Source organism: Curcuma longa, chromosome 11 (assembly GCF_044706935.1).
Source record: "Curcuma longa cultivar G26 ecotype Majalengka, Jawa Barat chromosome 11, ITB_CL_G26_1.1, whole genome shotgun sequence".
Taxonomy (NCBI): Eukaryota; Viridiplantae; Streptophyta; class Magnoliopsida; order Zingiberales; family Zingiberaceae; genus Curcuma; species Curcuma longa.
In genome coordinates this window covers 5,879,561-5,898,557 of record NC_133871.1, presented here as the reverse complement: position 1 = coordinate 5,898,557, position 18,997 = coordinate 5,879,561, and the positions used below count along the sequence as shown (strand labels likewise).

The window sequence follows — 18,997 nt, the reverse complement described above, 5'->3', positions numbered from 1 at the left end:
TAAGACGGAAAATGTTATTTATAGTACAAAAGGGTTTTGGTAGGTTCACATCAGTCCGACCATTTTGGATGCAGAACTATTTTTTTGAAAATTTAGATATTTTTGGGGTAAATTGAAATTTTCTCTGACAAGCTTTTCTTATTAAAAAAAAGTTAATATACCTCGATTTCCCGCCCCAACGAAGTCGCGACAGAAGTCATGGGCGCAGGGGACCACATCCCCTCTCCGGCTCCGACGGCGAGAGCTGCAGATGCTCGCTTCTCTAATCCTTGGAAGAGCCCTCCTACTCCAGCGACGATATTTTCCCCTGCCTCTGCCACCGACAAGAAAGTAGTGCGTGTCCTGTCCTTTACCCTGCTTCGATTTCTTCTGGGCGATGTCCCGTTAGGGTTTCGATTCTGAATCTCTATTATTAATCTTCCGACTATAACGGAAAAAAGATGTTAATTTTACAGGTTAATCTGTTTGATTGGTGGTTGTTTGAAGCAGAAAAACATGTCGATGGGAAAAGATTGGCCGTCAGTGGGTTTACTAAGAGGTAAGTCCTATAATACTGACCCGATTTTGTTAGAGTTAGTAACGTAGTTTCTCCTTGGGAAATCCTTTGTCTTCACTGGTTAAAGTAAAGTAGATATTTTTGCTAACCGTCTGTAAATGCTGCTTTCTTTGGTTCCTTCTGGTTAATTGTCTCTGTTTTGTGTGCGCGCGTGTCTCCAATAACTTGAAGCAAGCCTTTCGTCCTATCATTGCATATCTATACCTTGAATTCCTTAAACTTCGATTCAGGCAACAAGCAGCTAGAATCTTCTATTCTGCACCCATTGTGAAAAGAAATGATGCTTATACTATTGAGGCTGCAGATGGGGTTATAGTTTTACTTGATGGCATGATAAACAAATCACGCACACAAGATAATGGTTTTCCACTTGAGGTATGCTCTTTGTTTTTTTTTTTTTTTTTTTGCTTGTTAGACCAGTATTTCAGAATGCTTGTAAGTTATTGTACTTGTTTCTCCAAGATCGTTCCCTAGCAGTGACGTTTAGCTAATAAAATTTGAGTGGTGTTGTACAAGATTGACTTTTAAATGATATTGAAAAATAATATATTGACCTAGAAATATAAAGTATGGCAATATTTGTCTTGCATTTCTTGTTTTTTTTACACTTTTACTATTCTAATAGTAATTCAACATACCTGAATCCTTTTCTCACTCTATGTGCAGATGTGCAATCATTTCTTGGTTGGATTTCCATATGATTGGGACCATTATATTGAGGGTTATTATAGGATGAGAGCAACTTGTAATCCCATGAAGTTATCATCTCATGATCGAATCCCTGTAGATTCAACTTACAGTGCAGGGAAAACATCACCAGTTCATCTTGAAGAGTTTTCATTTGGTAGAGTGCGGAAGTTTTTGAGCTCCGCTGGGAACAAAGTGACAGATAGCTTTATTGCCCTTCAAAAAATTGTTAGCAATAGAATGGATCCAGAAATGCAAAAATTTGTATCATTGCCAGTGGATGAACTTAGTAAGCGTGTGGACAAAAATGATGGAACAATGGTTGGTTCTGTTCCATCATTCAAGACTTATGCTGAGGGTCCATCAACTTGTCATAAACAAGTTGCATTCTCTAGTTTGAATGAAAATAATGCATTCCCATTGACTATGAGCACCCAGGATACAATTGGCATGCAGAAAAAACCATCAGTGATCAACTTACATGAGATGAAGATAGACAATCATTTAGTTCCCATCCTCAACCTAGAAGAAAATATTCGCACACAAGATTCTCTGTACCTAAATGAAGATGCTGAAGGCCACAATAACTCTACTGGAAATGTCAATATTCTGAGCAATCCATTGTCAAAATCTTTAGAATTTTCAAATCTCAATCACAGTGAGAAAATGCCAGATAGTATAGCAGAAATACTACCTTGTTCCAGTAAATCAGCGTTAGAAACTATAAGTTCATCAGATTGTTTGTTTTCTCCTACTGATTTGAAGGGTGAGAATGTAACTTCAATGAAGGGACTAAAATTTTCAAGTTTAAAAAATTCTGTTCATTCTGATATCTTGGAATCACAAAGGGCTAAAGCCTACAAAGAAGATAATGTTAGAACAGGAAATGTGAAAGGTGAGCTAGGATGCATTGATTTCTCCAAAATGCCTAAAGATCTATGCACACGAAATGCGGAAAAATCTACAAGAGATGAGATAAATGAGCTGTGCCGTAGTATCTCTGAAAAGATTAAGAGTTGTAGTATTCCTTTCGTGAGTCCTGTTGCTCAGAAGTCTTCTTTAATTGATAATGATCTTGCCAGAGGATTTGATGTCGATATTTGCTCAGAAAAGGAACCTTTTGTTGAGTCTACTGAAAAACAAGAAAGGCAGGAAGATCTAAATCAGATGCAGAACCAGGATTGTACCAAATTCACTGCCCAGAAACATTATAAGCATTGTTTTGCAGCAACTGGACCTCTAGCTGTGGATGGCATAGGAGGTGAAAGTACATCCCTAAAAGAAAATTTATCGACTATCCAGGGTCCCAAGTATCAAATCTTGGATGGTATTTGTACAAGAAGTGGGCGTATACTTAGCTCACCTACTGTCTTTCCCCAGCTGTCAGGCTCAAAAGTCAAAACAGTATCTTCTTACAATATGAAAGTCAAAAGAGTCTTGAAGAAAAGCAAAGTTGCAACTACTTCAATGGACACACCAAATTACAAATCAGATATCTCCAAGGAGGAAAAGCTTGCGTTTACATATGAAGACCGTGGCTCAATGTGTAAGCCTGCTTTGGATCTTGCAATTACATCTGAGATTTGCAATTTTGACTCTTTCAAAGAGAAGTTGAATGCTAGTCATGTGAAATACAGTCAGAACTTATCATCTTTACCCAGTGATGATATGATCAATGAATTGAAAGAGAAAACTGGATTTGCCATTGGTCACGTTGGTATGGAAAACAGCAGACAGGAAAATCGTTCTCCTTTCATGAAATGTGCAGTTTCGTTGGATATTACTGCCAAGGTTTCCTCTAGTAAAGATAAATCTACGGAACTGTTTAGTGTGAATTTAACTAATACGACAAATAACCAAGATGTAAGTGTTCAATTTAATGCCACCCAACAAGCCTTTTCATTACTTCAATTTTCCAGTTTTTTGGGAACATAAGCAAATTAGGAAACTTTTAGTAATGAAACTATAAGCTGTGTTTGATGTAAGTATTGGATTCGGTGCCATTCCTCAAGCTTTTCATTACTTTTCCTGTATCTTGGGAACATAGGCAATTTACGACCAAATCAGCTTTTATTAATGAAGCTCATAAGTTGTGTTTACTTACCGGTGCCTAGGTAAAGGAACCTAAAGTTTCAAAAGGAGAGGGATGCAACAAAAATAAGAGATTGCATACGTCTAGGAGGAAAAAAATGTTAAGCCAAAGCACCTATGTAAGTGTTCACTTTCCATATTTTGTGTTGGTCCCATTTGCTTCCATACTTTAGTTTGCTCAGTGTATGTGATTTGGTATTTAGGTGGAAAGTACATCATATGATAAATGTATGATATTTTCTTAAGCAGCTTTTAAATTATTTACAAAATCATTAGTCTTGCTATTACTTGGGGAAGGGGGGTGATGATCTATATCTCATTGTTTACTTACAAAGAGGAAATGATGGAAGGAAAGGCGGAAAAAGGTCCAATGTGCTGATGTGATATTCTCTTTTAAATAAATCAGCTTCTCTCTTATCATCTGCCTAATTCTGGGCAGATCAATGTCAGCAGAAAACATGGGAGATGAATCCTCCAAACTGATTCTTCTCTCAGCTCTTTCATCAAAATAACAGTTGAAGAATGCTTTTTCACCTCTTCTCCCCAATAGCCTTTTCTCTACTCTACCTTCTAACTAAACATACTGTTAGGATGTTATCATATATTGATGGTAGAAAATAGTTTATAGATGGATATAACCTAATTCTGTCATTTCCTTTTTTGCCTTAGGGTATGCTCGAATCTTATATCTGTACCTTATTCCCAAGTGTGACAATGTCAAATTTGATTAGATCCTTTTGTGTTATGTTTAAGCTTATATCTCCTTAAACTTGTCTTCTACATTTCCCAGGTACAACAATCTCCACTTACTAGAGAAAAGGCTAGAAAACTTGCAATGGCCTTACCAGAAACTTTCAACTTAAAAAGATCCAGATCAGGTAATATTTTTGTTTTGATTATGTAACTTAGTTAATTGAGCCATTGTTTTTATGACGGTTTCATAAGTTGATGCTTAACTCAGAAAGTGTAACATACTTTGTGATTGTTAGCAGGTCGCTTGATCGTACCTCAGCTGGACAATGGGTGTCAGCAGATTGTCTATAATGCGGTGTGTAGTGTTTACTTTGCTGTTGATTATATTGGGCCAGGAGGGTCTCTTAATTTTTCTTCCCAGTGGAGTTATTTCACAAAAAAATTGTCGCATTTTATTTGACGGTTAAAGACAAATTAAAAGTCAAGTAGTGGTTATTGATAAGAATTTTAGTTTTTACTGGTCATATGTTATGGTTTGAATATATACAATATTAATTCATTATGTATGAATGATAAGATTCCATTGATACTGAGCTAATTTCATGGCAGATGCACAAACTAACACTGAAACATGTCATGGTTGAAGCAAACTGAGTGTGATATACTGAGTTTATGAATTAATTAAGATAGCATTATCTGCAACCTTATTAATAAAACAGAAATATGTCATGATTGATGTAAACTGGGTGTGCACGTTCCTATATACTGAATTTATGAATTTATTAAGGCAGCATTATCTGCAACCTTATTTAAAAAAGTATCTGTTGGCGGCTTCCTCATTCTCTATTTCTGAATGTGATGTCTTTGTCCTTGACAAAAAAATTTGCATCATTGTCCCTCGTAAGTCTTATGAGGACAACAGGTCAGATACCTTTATTTCTTGTTACTAGCTAAACACAAACATCATCTAGGTACCTGCCTGTTTGAATCCTATCCAACTCACTGCAGGTTCTTATTCTTATATCCTACCACTATCTGAAAATAATAAATGAGTATTCACTATCCATCTTAAATATGCATAATATGTTTTTACTAGTTGAGACACAATTTATGCAATTTCCAACTCTGTGTAGTCAGTGTTGCCATCTACACCCAATCTGAACTTGATTATTATGTATGCAAACTCAATTTAAGCTGGTGAGTATGAGTGGATATATTATAAAATTTTATCATTGCCATAACCTAATTTGTAATAAAGCCCTTACATGTAGGGATACCATTGGTTTATTTCGGAGTTCTAAAGGCTGATTGTTGCTTCTGTTTTTTTCTGGATACTATTATTTCTTTACTTCAACTTATGCATATGCTTGCAGGATGGTACAATCAATGGCATAAAGAGTTGTGATATGTTGTGTTCTCCTCGTGAAGGTTTGTTCAACTCCGCCCCTCCCCCACTACAAGGCTAATTTCTCTGTATTTATTTTTCTGACCAAAGCATAGATAATCCTACTATCATTGCTTTATTTTGCTTTCGTGATTTCTTTTGTTGGAATGAAAATGACCTAAAGGAACAAAAGAGTTCCTTATTAGCCCTGTGAACTGAGGAACTACTACCATCTAAGCTTGTACATGGTGTTTTTGTGCTTTAGTTTTAAGATAGATCATACTCAGTCCCGAAGAGGCACTGCAATATCTGGTAAATTAATTCAATTGCAAAGTTTTGAGCACGCCGGAATGCATAAGACATAGTCTGCCCAACTTCCTTACACTAGTGGAATTTGGATAAAAATTGTTTCAGTAAGCACACATTGCTTTGTGTTCCTAATGTCACTGCAACTTAACATTGACAGGGTGCTGAATTGGATAAGCGAACCAGTTTCTTCCCCTAATTTTTCTTCTTTATATTGGGAAGCAAGTCTGATTGTGTGTCTCTGCACGTTTTACCCCCCTCTAATCTCTGATTTATCTTCTATCAGGAAGCAAGTCGGCGCCTCCAAAAAGACGAAAAATTATCACGAAGAGTTAGCAGGAGTGATGGCTAATGGACTTGGACTTGGAAGTTAGTTGTTTGTATCTTAACTCGTTTTAGTACACTGTTACTTGAGGGTTGGTTTTCCCTCTGTTTGATCCTTTTGATGCATGTAATGTAAATTATGATCTTTTGTTTTCTTAAGAAGATTACAATGCTCAAAAAACATGCTTCTACCACCATTTAATAAAAACTTAGCAATCAGATGAGCTCTTGCATTCCATTTTAAAATTGTTTTCCATCATTTCATGTGGAGTTATGTTAAATTATACTCCCAAGTATTAATAATTCTTTAATTTGTTCTTTGTAGTAACTCAACAAGTCCATTTTATCATTCCACTTTTTTGCTATACTAATTTTTTACACGAATTATTTTCTAATTGCTCAACTTAGTAAGTCCATTTTATAGTACGTGCAGGTAGAGCTTTTAGATGGCCTGGATATTAAAAAAATTAAAATTTTTAAATTTGTATTGTGGATTAGGTGAATCAATTCACGAGCTGATTAAATTTTCATTTTGAGTTTTGAAAGAAAAAAAATCTTCTTAACTTTTAAATTTAAATAAATTTAATATCTATTTTGAAATAATTTAAAGATTTATAAAAATTTCCAATTTCAAATTACATAATCTCAAATTTTTAAATTTCTTCAAGGTCCTGATTTAACACCTATTTTGAATATCGTCAAAGGTGATTCTTAAATTTTATCATTCTAATTTAACCTAAATTTATTAAAAACAAGTAATTGCATTAAAACAAGACCCTTTTATATAGTATATTACGTCGTCCGTTTTATTTTTTTCATCTACAATTTGTTCCTTTTAATTTTGCTTTTTTTAATTATTTTTTTACCCTTTTATCTAGTATTACGACGTCAGTTCTATTTTTTTCATCCAGAGTTTGTTCCTTTTAATTTTGCTTTTTTTTAATTTTTTAAATATCCTGTGGTGCACCATAGTTGAAGTAAATATACTTGATTATTCTGCTAAGTGTCTTGTTGCTAAAGATTTAACCTTTGAAGACTAATTACCAATAGACAAACATATTCTTTAATCACATTACTTTCTGATGATCATGATCAAGACAACAAATTCTTACAGTATTTCATAAGATGTATCAAATCCACACTTACTTTAACAAACATCTTCCTGAGTTAGCTACATATTAGATCACCATGGTTATGGCTGATCACCCCAAAATTTAGTTCAGAGTTAAGAGGACAAAAGGTTCCTGGCTAGCTCGATATGTTAACAGATGACTTGTAGCTGCAACTTGAGGAGGCAAAAGCTGGAAGATATATAGTCCCTGCGAAAACATACTCTGAGATCCCTAGTTAAGATGATACCGCCGATCGTCTGCGCATCCAAGCACCCCACGATAAGTTGCCTTCAGAATCATTCATGCTGCTCGTCCGCAACTTTGTGAGCTGATCTTGCCAATGGCCTCTCCAACCTGATTTTTCCTCCAGGTCCTGATGAAAATAAAGGACAATAACAATGAATATCACTTCATGTAAGAAGTTTGAATTAGGCACCCCAACTAAAGGAAACTGTAAAATGAAACAATAATACTAAGTGCCTAACCACAAGTACCAGCTTATAGATAAATGCATTTTCATTGTGAAAAACATAACACAATCAGACTCGATATGTTCATCGACAGATTGTATTTACGTGTGTGCGCCCGATCGTGATGGCTCATATGAGTTTAAAACAAATTTTCCTTGTAGTCTAACCCACAGTTATCAAATTAAGGAAAACTATGGTTTTTGAACAAGAAGCTAAACCCTGCTTATGAAGTTAAAACTCTATTTGACATGTGTTGCGGAAAGGGAAAACAAACTATAGAGATTTGCAACTCCAAACACGAAGTGCTTGATGAAAAAGTAGAGAAATTTGGGGGGGAAAAAAACTAGATATGGCAAAGTTTTGTCATATGAACACTAGTAGCATTTGTAAACAAGAGAGAAGTCCACAAACACCACTGTCATATAGAAAGACACCTTTGGATGTTGCAAGAGCATGAACTTTTATTATGCTATTGATATTTGATACAATTCAAATACAGATTCTCAGCAACAAAGCAACCATGAATTCTATATATCCTATAATTTTATATAGTTTTAATGGGCAAAAGTAATTATACTAGCAAGATTTGCACATAGTTTTTCAACTATCATCATAAAAAATCTAACAAAAACATTATACTCGATCAAAAGTCTAACTTTAGATGCACGAAACAAAAGGGATTATCTTAGCTGATGAATGTAAAACCAAACAAATACAAAGGACTGGGATCGAATTCATCGGTGCAAGACCAAAAATTGAAAACTTATCCTATTCATTTATGGTAGCTAAAGTTTTACCAAACTAAATGAGGAAAATCTCCTTTTGGGGGTAAAGAAGAAGAAGAAAATCTCGATTCTATGCGTGAATTCAGCTAAATAGGAAGTAAAAGAAGGCAGAAAGTTCGCAATCTTATCGAGATTTCAAAAGCCAAACAAGAAAGGGGAACCCTAGATCGGACCTCCTCGAAGCGGCGCCGGGCAGAGAAGGCGAGGGTCAGTCCCCGGGTCAGCTGGCGGTCGTAGATCTCACGGAGTCCGGGGTCGGAGAGGGTCTCGTAGGCCTCGTGGACCTCGATGAACCGCCGGGTGTACTCCTCCGCCCGGTCCGCCGGGGAGACGTCCGGGTGGTACTTCCGGGCCAGCCTCTTGTATGCCTTCTTGATTTCGCCAGCGCTTCCGCTCGCCGGCACCCCCAGGAGGTCGTAGAAAGTCCGGGCAGTCTCCCGAACGAAACCCTCAACCAAATTGGGGCCGGCCCGGCACGTGGGGGAGCGGAGAGAAGGGCGGGGGCCGGCCGCCCGGCGTAGGAGAACGCGGCTGCGAATGCGGACGGCGGCGGCGCCGGAGGCTGGCACGGGGGAGGGACCGGGGAAGGTCAGGTTCCGGGAGAGCACTGCGGTGTTCATCGCGATCTTCTCCTCTCCCGCGCGCTCGAACCTCACGACGTTCTCCTGATTTCCGCTGCCGGTGCAACTCCACAGACTGGAGCCTTCCTATAAATAGATGTCGCCGCCGGCCCCAGGATAACTTTGGGTCCTACGTCCTCATTCCATTTCTCTTAATCTACAGAAATTGTTATTTAATAAATCTTTATTTCTTTCTTCTGAATTTAAGGCAATTTTTTATTTCATTTTTTTCAGAGAGCTAAAGAAATTTCAAATTATTTATATTTTAAATATTTATTTTTCAGAGAATTAAAAAAAGCACGTCGTGGAAGCCTATCTTGTGGAACTTTCTATAATGAAAGAAAGTTTCAAAAAGAAAAAAAAATTCATCTCGTGAGTCATCAATGCAGGCCAATTAGGTCATAAGATTCGATCGAACTTTCCATCATTTAGAATAGAAAACCAATTCAACTCACAAATTTTCTTCACAATGCCACTTGTTGAGTAATCTAAATATGATCAATCTATCATAAATTCATTATATGGTAGTATGAAGTAAGTTCACTCATCAATTTAATGGATTAAAAAGTCTCCAATCCAATCCAATCTAAGAGGCCTTGGAAAAAATAAAAAAAATATTAAAATTTTTAAATTTGAATTACAATTTAAATGATTCTAATTGAAATTTTTAAATTTAAATTGCAATTTAGATGGATTAAGTCCACTAATTCATTGAATTTTTTATTTTAATTTTAAATTAAAAAAAATTGTGTCGCGGACTCATGTATCACAGATAAGTAGGTCGGCTTACTTTAACCTATTTTAAAATGGATTGATAAAATTTCAACTCAGCCCACTTAAATTATTTGACGGGCGACTTAACCCGATAGACCTAACCTAAATTGATAGCTCCAATTACGGAGTGACGTATCATTTACATTTTTTGATTTACTCTATTAATCGATAAAAAATTTTCATAAAAATAAATTGTTCATCTTCAGATTAATTGGCCCGTCAGAAGGCTAAAATAAATTAATTTAAAAAGGAATTTCAAAAAGAATCATAAAAACGACAAGTATAGACGTTTACATCTTGTTGCATTCACATTTGCTTAGCAACTGGGAACCAACATATTCTAATTTAATCCAACTGTTTTATTTCTTACATTTATTAAAATAAAGCATATATTTTACATGTTGAATCCCATTAACTGCCAAATGGCAAAAAGGTGGAGTTTGATATGATCAAATTAATGATATGAACAATTAAACAAATTAAAATTAAGCATATGGAAGCCAGGAAAAATAACAATTAAAAGAGATGATCAATTGCTTTTAAAATAAATAATTTAGTTGATTTCACAACGAGCTTATTAGTTAATTTAAGGATAATTAAACATATATTACCCATGATGAGAAAATTATATTTTGCAAGCGTGAGTTTGAGCAATAGGATTTTTAACACTCGTTACATTATACTCCTCTTAAGCGATGATTCTTCCATTTGGCACAGCTCTATCGAGCTCCTTTTTGTCTTTGTCAATCTCTATCCGACTCAAAGACATCTTACCTTATCATGTAACACAGATTTATTTATTTATTGATAATTCAAATATTCAATTTTTACGATCAAATTAATCCTAGAGGTGATCGATCCGGCCTTAAATAAATTTCCCATTGCCCATCATGATAAATCAAGAAGAATATCCAGACGATTGCACCAATGACCCTACCATTCAACCAGACTGCAATCAGCATTCCAAGGTTATCTTTGTACTAAACAAAATTAATCCGCAATTAAGCCTCGTAGCCTCGGGGGCAATTAGGTTCCCTTTTCAATTCTTCTTTTTTTTTGTAACCGAGTATCCAATTCTTGCAAGCATGATAACTCCTGACATGGTGACGTAATATTATCAATAATTCTCTTCTATAAAAGGTGAAATCCGCCACCCCAACGGCCCCACATGCCATCTGTGAGGAGGTAAATCGAGAAACTGCAGTTGATCATGACGGAGGAGGGTATTGTCCGGTTTCGTCGAGATTCGAACCCTTGTCCTCTTCTGCAACTCTGTTCGATCGTAACCAACTCAGTTAGCTATGCCTCGAGGGCATATTACCAATAATTCAATCATCGTAGGTGTGCCCTGCATGAAAATTGAATTCTAATTATTTAAGAATACACCTTGACTCTTACCACCACACCAGGCGGGGGCAATTCCCTTTCAATCCTTGCTTGGAGAGTTTGTTTGTGAAGGAATGATCAAAACCAGGTGATGATAGCAACAATGAACCAATAATTAACTATTCAGTTTTGACTTGGCCTATAGTTTTACTTCACAATACTTAAATGTTTTTACTTAATAGTTCCTTTCAAAAAATTTTGAAAATATTTCAGAGATAGGGACCATTTATTATATCTATCTTTATCATGTTTACATCTATCACAAACTTCATATTTTAATATCAAATCCATCAGGACAGAAAACACAACATTGACTCCATCAATAGATGTTTCTGTTGATAAGTCTTCATTCCAATATTTTATGGAACTAAAGGCTACTTTCTCTTATGAGCAAATCTACAATTTCAATAAAGTCATCAGAAAATCAATTTATCAATCTTACAAAATCAAGTCAATAGGGAGGTTGGTTCAGTTGGTGGCCAGGTCTCCCCTGTGAAACCTTCTTCATCTAAAATATGTTGAAGGATTCTATGAAATATTATATAGATAGCACACTTTTGTTAATGTTTCACCTGTTGTGCTTCTAATTATTGCTATCTATCCAAGCATAAAATTTTAAAATAACAACCATTGATTCGATATTGTACACTTTAACATGATAATGAAAGGCTAAAGGGAAGAAAGGAAACAATTTTACATCAAATAATACAAAATTAACCAAATACACTACTCAAATAAAAGATTCAGATACTATATATATCAGTTCTATAATTCATTGAGATCTTAAGTTGACAATTAACCAAGCAAGTCAGATCAGACATGAACCTCGACCACTAGAACAACTCAAACATTACATTCATGAATCTTATCTAAACACAGCTACGATTAATATATGATAGCCAATCTTAGGCAGGTGAGGTAATCATCTCCGTCCGAGTTCCAACTAAGATTTTCAGAATCATCTCAAACAATTCTAACAACGTTCCTTGCAAGCTAAAATCATATGTGCCATCAAATTCAAGTCCAATGAATCAGATCGTGCTTTTACAGCTGACAGGCTACACAGACTATCCACCTCTACTTTCTACACAAGTCGCAAGTAGATAATGGTTGAAAGGCACCTTAAGCAACTCGACACCACAATAAACAGCACTGGCAAAAGGCATAGACAGGATGCAACGAAATATGATTCCATTTTAGCTAAACAAATGCTACATTAGACTGGTCATTACATAGAGAGGATTTCAGCATCATCAGGTGTTCATGGATGTGGAAAAATATTATTCTAAAAGATCTAAAACAGAGGATTTAATATGGAGAAAGAAGCCTTACGTACAATCACAGGGTGACAATCTGCACATACATTTATGGTTTTGCAACAGAAGATTGCTTGTAGGTGTTCCTTTTCATGCTGCGAGATTGCACTGGCGTACAAACTCCATATCATAATCCACATACTTTGTCCACAAAGGCAGGAATTGATTCATGGCAATATCAAGCCAAGGTTTCATATTTCCATTAAAATGCACGACAGCAGCATTATTTATCTCCTCCATGCTTATACTTGGATTATACCCTAGTCCAAGCACATGCCAGGACTTGTCCAAAGGTTTTGTTGTGGAGTAGAAAGTGATCAAGCCTGGTGGAAGAGTTCCTAGTTTCCATAGTGTTCGATTTTCATTCTGCAACAACAGCAAGAGCTTCAATAATCAATATCAGAAATTTAGGACAATGGGATATCGGTACTAAAGATAATGAAGCATGCAACAATCCTTTCCTAGTATATCTGAATTGACAGAGAAAAAAAATCAGTTAATGTTTGGGCAGGAGGAAAGCTTCCCTTTTTTATAGGGTAAGTGACAATAGGTTAAAAGTAAACTACATAGCAAATGTGTAAGATAGAACTTGTCTTTAGCCGCTTATGTGAACGTTAGTATCATAATTTGGATAAACAATCATAAGCCAAACTTTTTAATGAAATGTCATGTGCAGAATTTATGAAGACAAGGTCACCAAAGGTAGGAGCACGCCTTGTTTGTACCTTTTTTTACCTTAAAACAGGCTAGATTTAGTTTCCATTTTGATCAAATACTCTTCTTGTTTTTTTCAAGTAAAACCACAAATATAATTTTGTAAGGAAACCATTAGAAAGATGGCAACTTACAAGATTCTGCCAGTAATGATACTGCTCTGTGCACTTCTCCTTCCTCCACGCATCAAGATCAAAGAAATTCATCCCGTATGCCCACCCACATGCCTTAGGATCGAACTTCTCCTTGATCAGGGGATGTGAGAAATTCATATACTGTGCATAACGGTGAAAAGACCCAAAGCATGTCTCAACTGCTCCATTCACCTTCCCATCCATATCAATCTTCCACAGTGCCGTGAGATCCCGTTGTACCACAATATCATCATCCAAGAACAGAATTCTGTGCAGTTTTGGGTACATCTCTGGTAAGTAAAACCTCAAATGGTTCAGCATAGATAGGTACTTGGGGTTCCTAAACTTCATGTTGGTAGTGTCCTTGGTGGCATTTTCTAGCTTATTCTCAAAATAGAACCGTTGAAGGTTCGCAGATTCTAGCTGCCGGAGAACGGGCACATAAGAAGAGTTGAGGAACTTGTAATCCTCATAAGCAACAATTTCAATGTGGGCACCGGAATAATCTTTTGAGCGAAACATGACCTGCATCGCCCCAAGGTTCATCCTATCTGTAACAACATGAAAGACATGCTTCCAAGGCTCACGAGCATTGTGAACGGCAGAGTTTAGAACAACAGACGCCGCGAGGACATTGTCTGAAAAGATGGCATAATGGTAGAGTTTGGGATTTTCGAGCTCGGGCGGAGGCGTAGGAGGATCAACGTATCGATCGGGGTGGGCAATTCTTTCCTCCATGAGCCGCATGGCGAGACAATGAAGGCTCTTGGGGATGGACTTTGCGGCAATGAGGGAAGAGAAAGCACCAGCCTTCTTCGCCTTCGAGAGCTGTTCGTTTACGGCAAAGATGGTATCTTTCAGCTTCTGAATCTTGAGTTGATTGTCGAAGAAGTCCTTGGCGTCAGCAATGAGGAAGCGAGCGGAACGTATGCTTCCCTTAACACCGCGCTCGAACCCCCGGACCGAATCCTCGTCGATCCGCGCGGCGGGATCGAGGAGGGGGCGGTGGGCGGCAAGGAGGAGGGTGAGGTTGCGAGCTAACTCCGCGAAGACCCGCGCCTGCTTCGAGCTCTCTAGCTTGAGACGGCGCGCGTACGAGGCGTAGGCGGCGGCGACGGCCGCGTGGTCACCGACTTGCTTCCGAATCAGTTCCGCCCGAGCACGCAAGGGGTCCGGCCCGAGGGCAAGGACCGATCTACGCACGAAACGGAAGCCAGATAACTGCAGATCGGAGCTCTTAGACGACGACGACGACGACGAATCCTCCTCCTCCTCCGTATCGGCCACCATCGGCGCCGTGGTGGTGGAAGGGAGAAGAATAAACAAAGCCGCAGCGAAGATGCCGATGGCAAGGAGGAAGAAGCGACGGGCGGCAGCATTGCGCTTGGATTTCCAATTGGAGATCGCCATTTTGGGAAGCCGCCAAACCAGAAAGAGAAGTGAAGCGGAAACTGTGCTTTGGTATTTATAATCTTAATTAATTCATTAATTACTAATCTAGTGGCTACTGTGTTTAATCGAGCATTAATCTTCCTATTAACCATAGATTAAAGTAATACGACGGAAGAGAGCGTTGGGGATTGTGGCATGTCCGGTAGCGTTCCACTCCGGTGGGGCCCGATCGGTTAGGATGAACGGAAGGCAGACGACGGTTGTTATCGTACACATGCTCCGCGGCCTAATCGCTGATGTGGACGTGTCGGTGGAGCGGGTCGGACCACACAGGCATCGTACGCCAATGGACCGGGTCAGAGCCGCGTAGAAAGCAGTCGGGTTTGTCGCCATTACGAATTTAAAAAGAATTTGCAATTTGGCCATTGTTATTATTATTTATTAAATTCTGGCACAGAAAAGATGTAGCGGGCTAAGCACGGCCCGTTTAAAGCTGGACCAGGCCTTGACCCACTAACACCCTCTATTGGGGTTAGACCATTGCACGGTGAGGGAGCGGTCGAAGTGTTCGAAAGAGGCGAGAGCGGCGATGAGTACCGGCGGCGCAGAGAAGGGCAGTGGAGGCGGTGGGTCGGTCAAGACTCCGGCGGACTTCCTCAAGTCGATCCGAGGCCGCCCCGTCGTCGTCAAGCTCAACTCGGGGGTTGACTACAGAGGTCGCTCTTCCCCCTACTGTTTTTCTACTTAGGGTTTCCCCCTATAGTTTCACTGGGATCTTCTCTTTCCATCGTGGATGTATGCGTTTTGGTCTTTTTTGTTCGTTTTAGAAGCTAGATCGGTCGTGAATTCGTAGGGTTCCTATATCAATTAACTGAGCTGGTTAACTCTTATTGTTCTTCTATATCCATAATTTAGGTGAAATTATGGAGGTGTGCGGTGTACATCATCTACATGAGCAGCCTCTGGGGTTTTGACCTTAGACTGCAATATAGTTTTTGGAGATTCACATCATTAGCAACTTCCGCTGAATAGGGAACCACATTAGATTACGAAGTAGAAAAAATAAGATAGCAGTTACTGTTACTTTAATCTCACCATCTTCAAAACCTCTTTTTGAAAACTATGAATTGTTCTTGTGCCTTAGGTGGTTCGTAATCAGAAATAATAAGATAGCAATTACTGTTACTTTAATCTCAACATCTTCAAAACCTCTTTTTGAAAACTATGAATTGTTCGTGTGCCTTAGGTGGTTTCGAATTGCTGAGAGTAGTTTTACCGTGTAAGTTTGGTATTGAAGCTCTGGGGCTCATCTTATTTGTCTCGAAATCTGGTTGGCAAGTTTTTTTTTTATCTTGGAGTATTCAAAGATGCTGGATATTAGCTAGCCTCCTAATATTTTTCATTTCGCAATTTGATTCATGTTGTGTTAGCTAACTTTGGAAAAAGCATTTATAAAGGATATTTGAGTGCTCTAGATGATGTTGTCACACATGTTGAAAGTTTGTCATTGTAGAGATAAATGAGCATATCCTCTATGAAGTGATGGTCTATGCACGGTGTGTGTTTCTTCTTTGAAAATGATTGAATATTTGTTCTGAAACTGCCTTTTCACCTTGAGTGTTTGTGTCTCAGTCCTCATTTGTTTCCACACAAGAAAAAAAAAAGAATAATGTGAGAAAATTAAAAGCAGATACATTATAAATATCATCCCTTTCATGATCAAACCAAAATGGAAAACATTTGTCAATGATTTGAAAAGACCTTATTGGAGGCCTGAACTAAAGAAAGTATCTAAGCAGAAATATGGGGACAGAATCCCCCATGAAAGCATAATATCCACTCGAACTTCAAATGACATACACTACATTGTTATAGAAAGATATTGGTCCAACATTAAAAAACTGAATAATGCCTCAATGCTAATTCTACTTCTAAAATGTTTCCAAACAAATCAGCCTTTTTAAAGGCACTAAATGCTACTAGGTACTAAGAGGTTTTAAGGGCTCTGTTCAATGTGCAGCTGCCCAATCAAAAGTTTGGACACCCTACATATATTGTAATATACATATAATTAATATTTTAAATTGTTTATCACTTAGGGAACAAATATTAACTTCAATAGGTACAAGTGAGAACATGGCAAACAGGATAATTTAGTGATTTAAGTCAATTTTATTCAATCTATATCATTTAAAATCAATCAAATCTCCTTTTTTTTTACTGCTAGTATGCATATACACCCTATTGCCTCCTTCCAAATTCACATAGGTAGCTGGTTGGTAAAATCACTTTGCCTATAAGGGAGACTTATATCCAATATTCTATTCAGTCTCTTAAATTCACCTAGGTTGTTGGTTTTTAAAACTATGCTAGATATTAATATAGCTTTGCATATAAAGTTAATGAGTGCTAAAAATTCGTGTAGGCAACCCTATTGTTGATGATAATGATCTTTTGAATGTGGTTTAGGGTACCTTCAGATTTACCTGTCCTTAAAGAAACAATGTCTTAAAATCTAATTTTTCTTTTCATTAGCGTATGTAACCTTAACCATAGCATACAACTTCACAGTTTTGCCTGAACATAAGCTTAATTTTTTTATTAAAAAAATGGTAGTTTTCCAACAGTTTGCTTTTCATAACCTAGGTTGTTGTTATAGTTGCCAAACAAATGCATCCTAAAGAAAAGGTTCTACAGCTCTGTCAGTTTGAAAGGTTCCACATGTACAAAGGATTGTGGTTTATGTTCCTAATTAAGAAGCATGAAAATTATTATCTAGCGCTGACTATAACCAATGTCTTATAATCCTCATGAAGTTCCTGGGTTGCAGGTATTCTTGCCTGTCTGGATGGATATATGAACATTGCAATGGAACAAACAGAGGAGTATGTCAACGGTCAGCTGAAAAATAAGTATGGTGATGCATTCATCAGGGGAAACAACGGTACATCCGACTGATCTGAATCTTCTTAACCTGCCTTTGCTCTTTCCTTTCGCCGGTATGTGTTGTCTGACCTTGTTTCACGCGCTTATTGCAGTTCTATACATAAGCACTTCAAAAAGGACAGTTGCTGAAAGTGGTTGACTGTTCTCCACAGTCCAACTTGTGTGCTCATCTAGATTGTTTTCAAATTCGATAGAAGTTACTTTGTAAACTTCGACTTTCGTAGACTCCTTATCTTTCCTGTCGTATTATGCCCGTTAGAAATTAGCGCTTTAGTTTCCATAAAAACGTTTATCGCTGATTCTATGATTGATTGCTACAATGTAATTCATATGAGCTCAACCTTGATTATAAGATAATCACATAATAAAATTATGGGATATAAAATATATATTATTTATTTAACTTATTGAAAGGAATAAAATATAATCATTTTTACATTTATTATGTTATTTTTTATTTATTTTATTTTTAGAATAAATTAATTAAATTAATAATATTAATAAGGATAATAATTGATAACATATAAAATAATAAATATAATTTTTTATAATTTGGTAAAATAATTATTTTAATAAAATAATTTATTAAATTAATAAATATAATTAGTTAATTTTATTTTTTGATTTAAAATAAGTTTATATATTAATAAAATAATTTATTAAAATAATTATTTTATTAAAATAATTTATTAAATTAATAAATATAATTAGTTAATTTTATTTTTTGATTTAAAATAAGTTTATATATTAATAAAATAATTTATTAAAATAATTATTTTAATAAAATAATTTATTTAATAAATTAATTTATTTATTTTTAAAATTTAAAATAAATTTATATATTTTTTAATAAAATAATTTATTAAATTAATAAATATAATTTATTAATTTTATTTTTAAAATTAAAAAAAATTATCTCTTTTAAATCTATAAATATTTAAATTAAATTTTATTAAATTAATTAATTCAATTTTAATTAAATTTTATGATATATTTTAATTAATTTAATTTTAAAATTATAAAATAAAATTTCATTAATTTTGAAATCTAAAAAAAATCTTAACCTACTGTTTAAGATAATAACATTAGAATATATCGGAATTAAATAAAGTTATCGATGATCCATGTAGCCACTGTTTAAGGTTTGAACCGGCAAGCCGGTCGTCAACCTTGACAAAAGTTGCAGTTTATTATACGCCTTAACCACAACGCAACGCAACGCCTCCTCTTTCGTCCATTGCTGGCTCTGCGGTGCGTCCTTCGAGATTCGATCGCGATGCGTTCCTTGCCGAATCTTTTTGACGCAA

At 36.4% G+C, this 18,997-nt stretch overlaps 4 protein-coding genes across 5 annotated transcripts; 2 read left to right on the top strand and 2 right to left on the bottom strand.

The window, feature by feature from the left end:
• The first annotated feature begins 198 nt into the window (after positions 1 to 198).
• LOC141840983 (uncharacterized) lies at positions 199 to 6,173 on the top strand. 2 transcript variants are annotated; one of them, XM_074729098.1, is made up of 9 exons: positions 199 to 333; positions 456 to 538; positions 787 to 931; positions 1,223 to 3,106; positions 3,358 to 3,453; positions 4,125 to 4,212; positions 4,327 to 4,382; positions 5,401 to 5,455; positions 6,004 to 6,173. In XM_074729098.1, the coding sequence occupies exons 1-9, from the start codon at positions 199 to 201 to the stop codon at positions 6,051 to 6,053; spliced, it is 2,592 nt and encodes an 863-aa protein (XP_074585199.1). In that variant the 3' UTR covers positions 6,054 to 6,173. The 2 variants fall into 2 exon arrangements, with proteins under 2 accessions (XP_074585199.1, XP_074585200.1); XM_074729099.1 differs by having other exon boundaries at positions 5,401 to 5,459; positions 6,008 to 6,173.
• A 1,003-nt stretch (positions 6,174 to 7,176) lies between these two features.
• On the bottom strand, positions 7,177 to 9,077 carry LOC141840900 (chaperone protein dnaJ 20, chloroplastic-like). Its single transcript, XM_074728989.1, has 2 exons — positions 8,582 to 9,077; positions 7,177 to 7,526 (listed from the first exon to the last, which is right to left on the bottom strand). Exons 1-2 carry the CDS (start codon positions 9,026 to 9,028, stop codon positions 7,389 to 7,391), a joined length of 585 nt encoding a protein of 194 aa, XP_074585090.1. The 5' UTR covers positions 9,029 to 9,077; the 3' UTR covers positions 7,177 to 7,388.
• A 3,339-nt stretch (positions 9,078 to 12,416) lies between these two features.
• LOC141840899 (galacturonosyltransferase 8-like) lies at positions 12,417 to 14,785 on the bottom strand. The gene is made up of 2 exons (XM_074728988.1): positions 13,353 to 14,785; positions 12,417 to 12,870 (listed from the first exon to the last, which is right to left on the bottom strand). Exons 1-2 carry the CDS (start codon positions 14,760 to 14,762, stop codon positions 12,595 to 12,597), a joined length of 1,686 nt encoding a protein of 561 aa, XP_074585089.1. The 5' UTR covers positions 14,763 to 14,785; the 3' UTR covers positions 12,417 to 12,594.
• A 504-nt stretch (positions 14,786 to 15,289) lies between these two features.
• On the top strand, positions 15,290 to 18,026 carry LOC141841816 (uncharacterized). The gene is made up of 3 exons (XM_074730013.1): positions 15,290 to 15,460; positions 17,575 to 17,688; positions 17,783 to 18,026. The coding sequence occupies exons 1-3, from the start codon at positions 15,334 to 15,336 to the stop codon at positions 17,827 to 17,829; spliced, it is 288 nt and encodes a 95-aa protein (XP_074586114.1). The 5' UTR covers positions 15,290 to 15,333; the 3' UTR covers positions 17,830 to 18,026.
• The last annotated feature ends 971 nt before the right edge of the window (positions 18,027 to 18,997 follow it).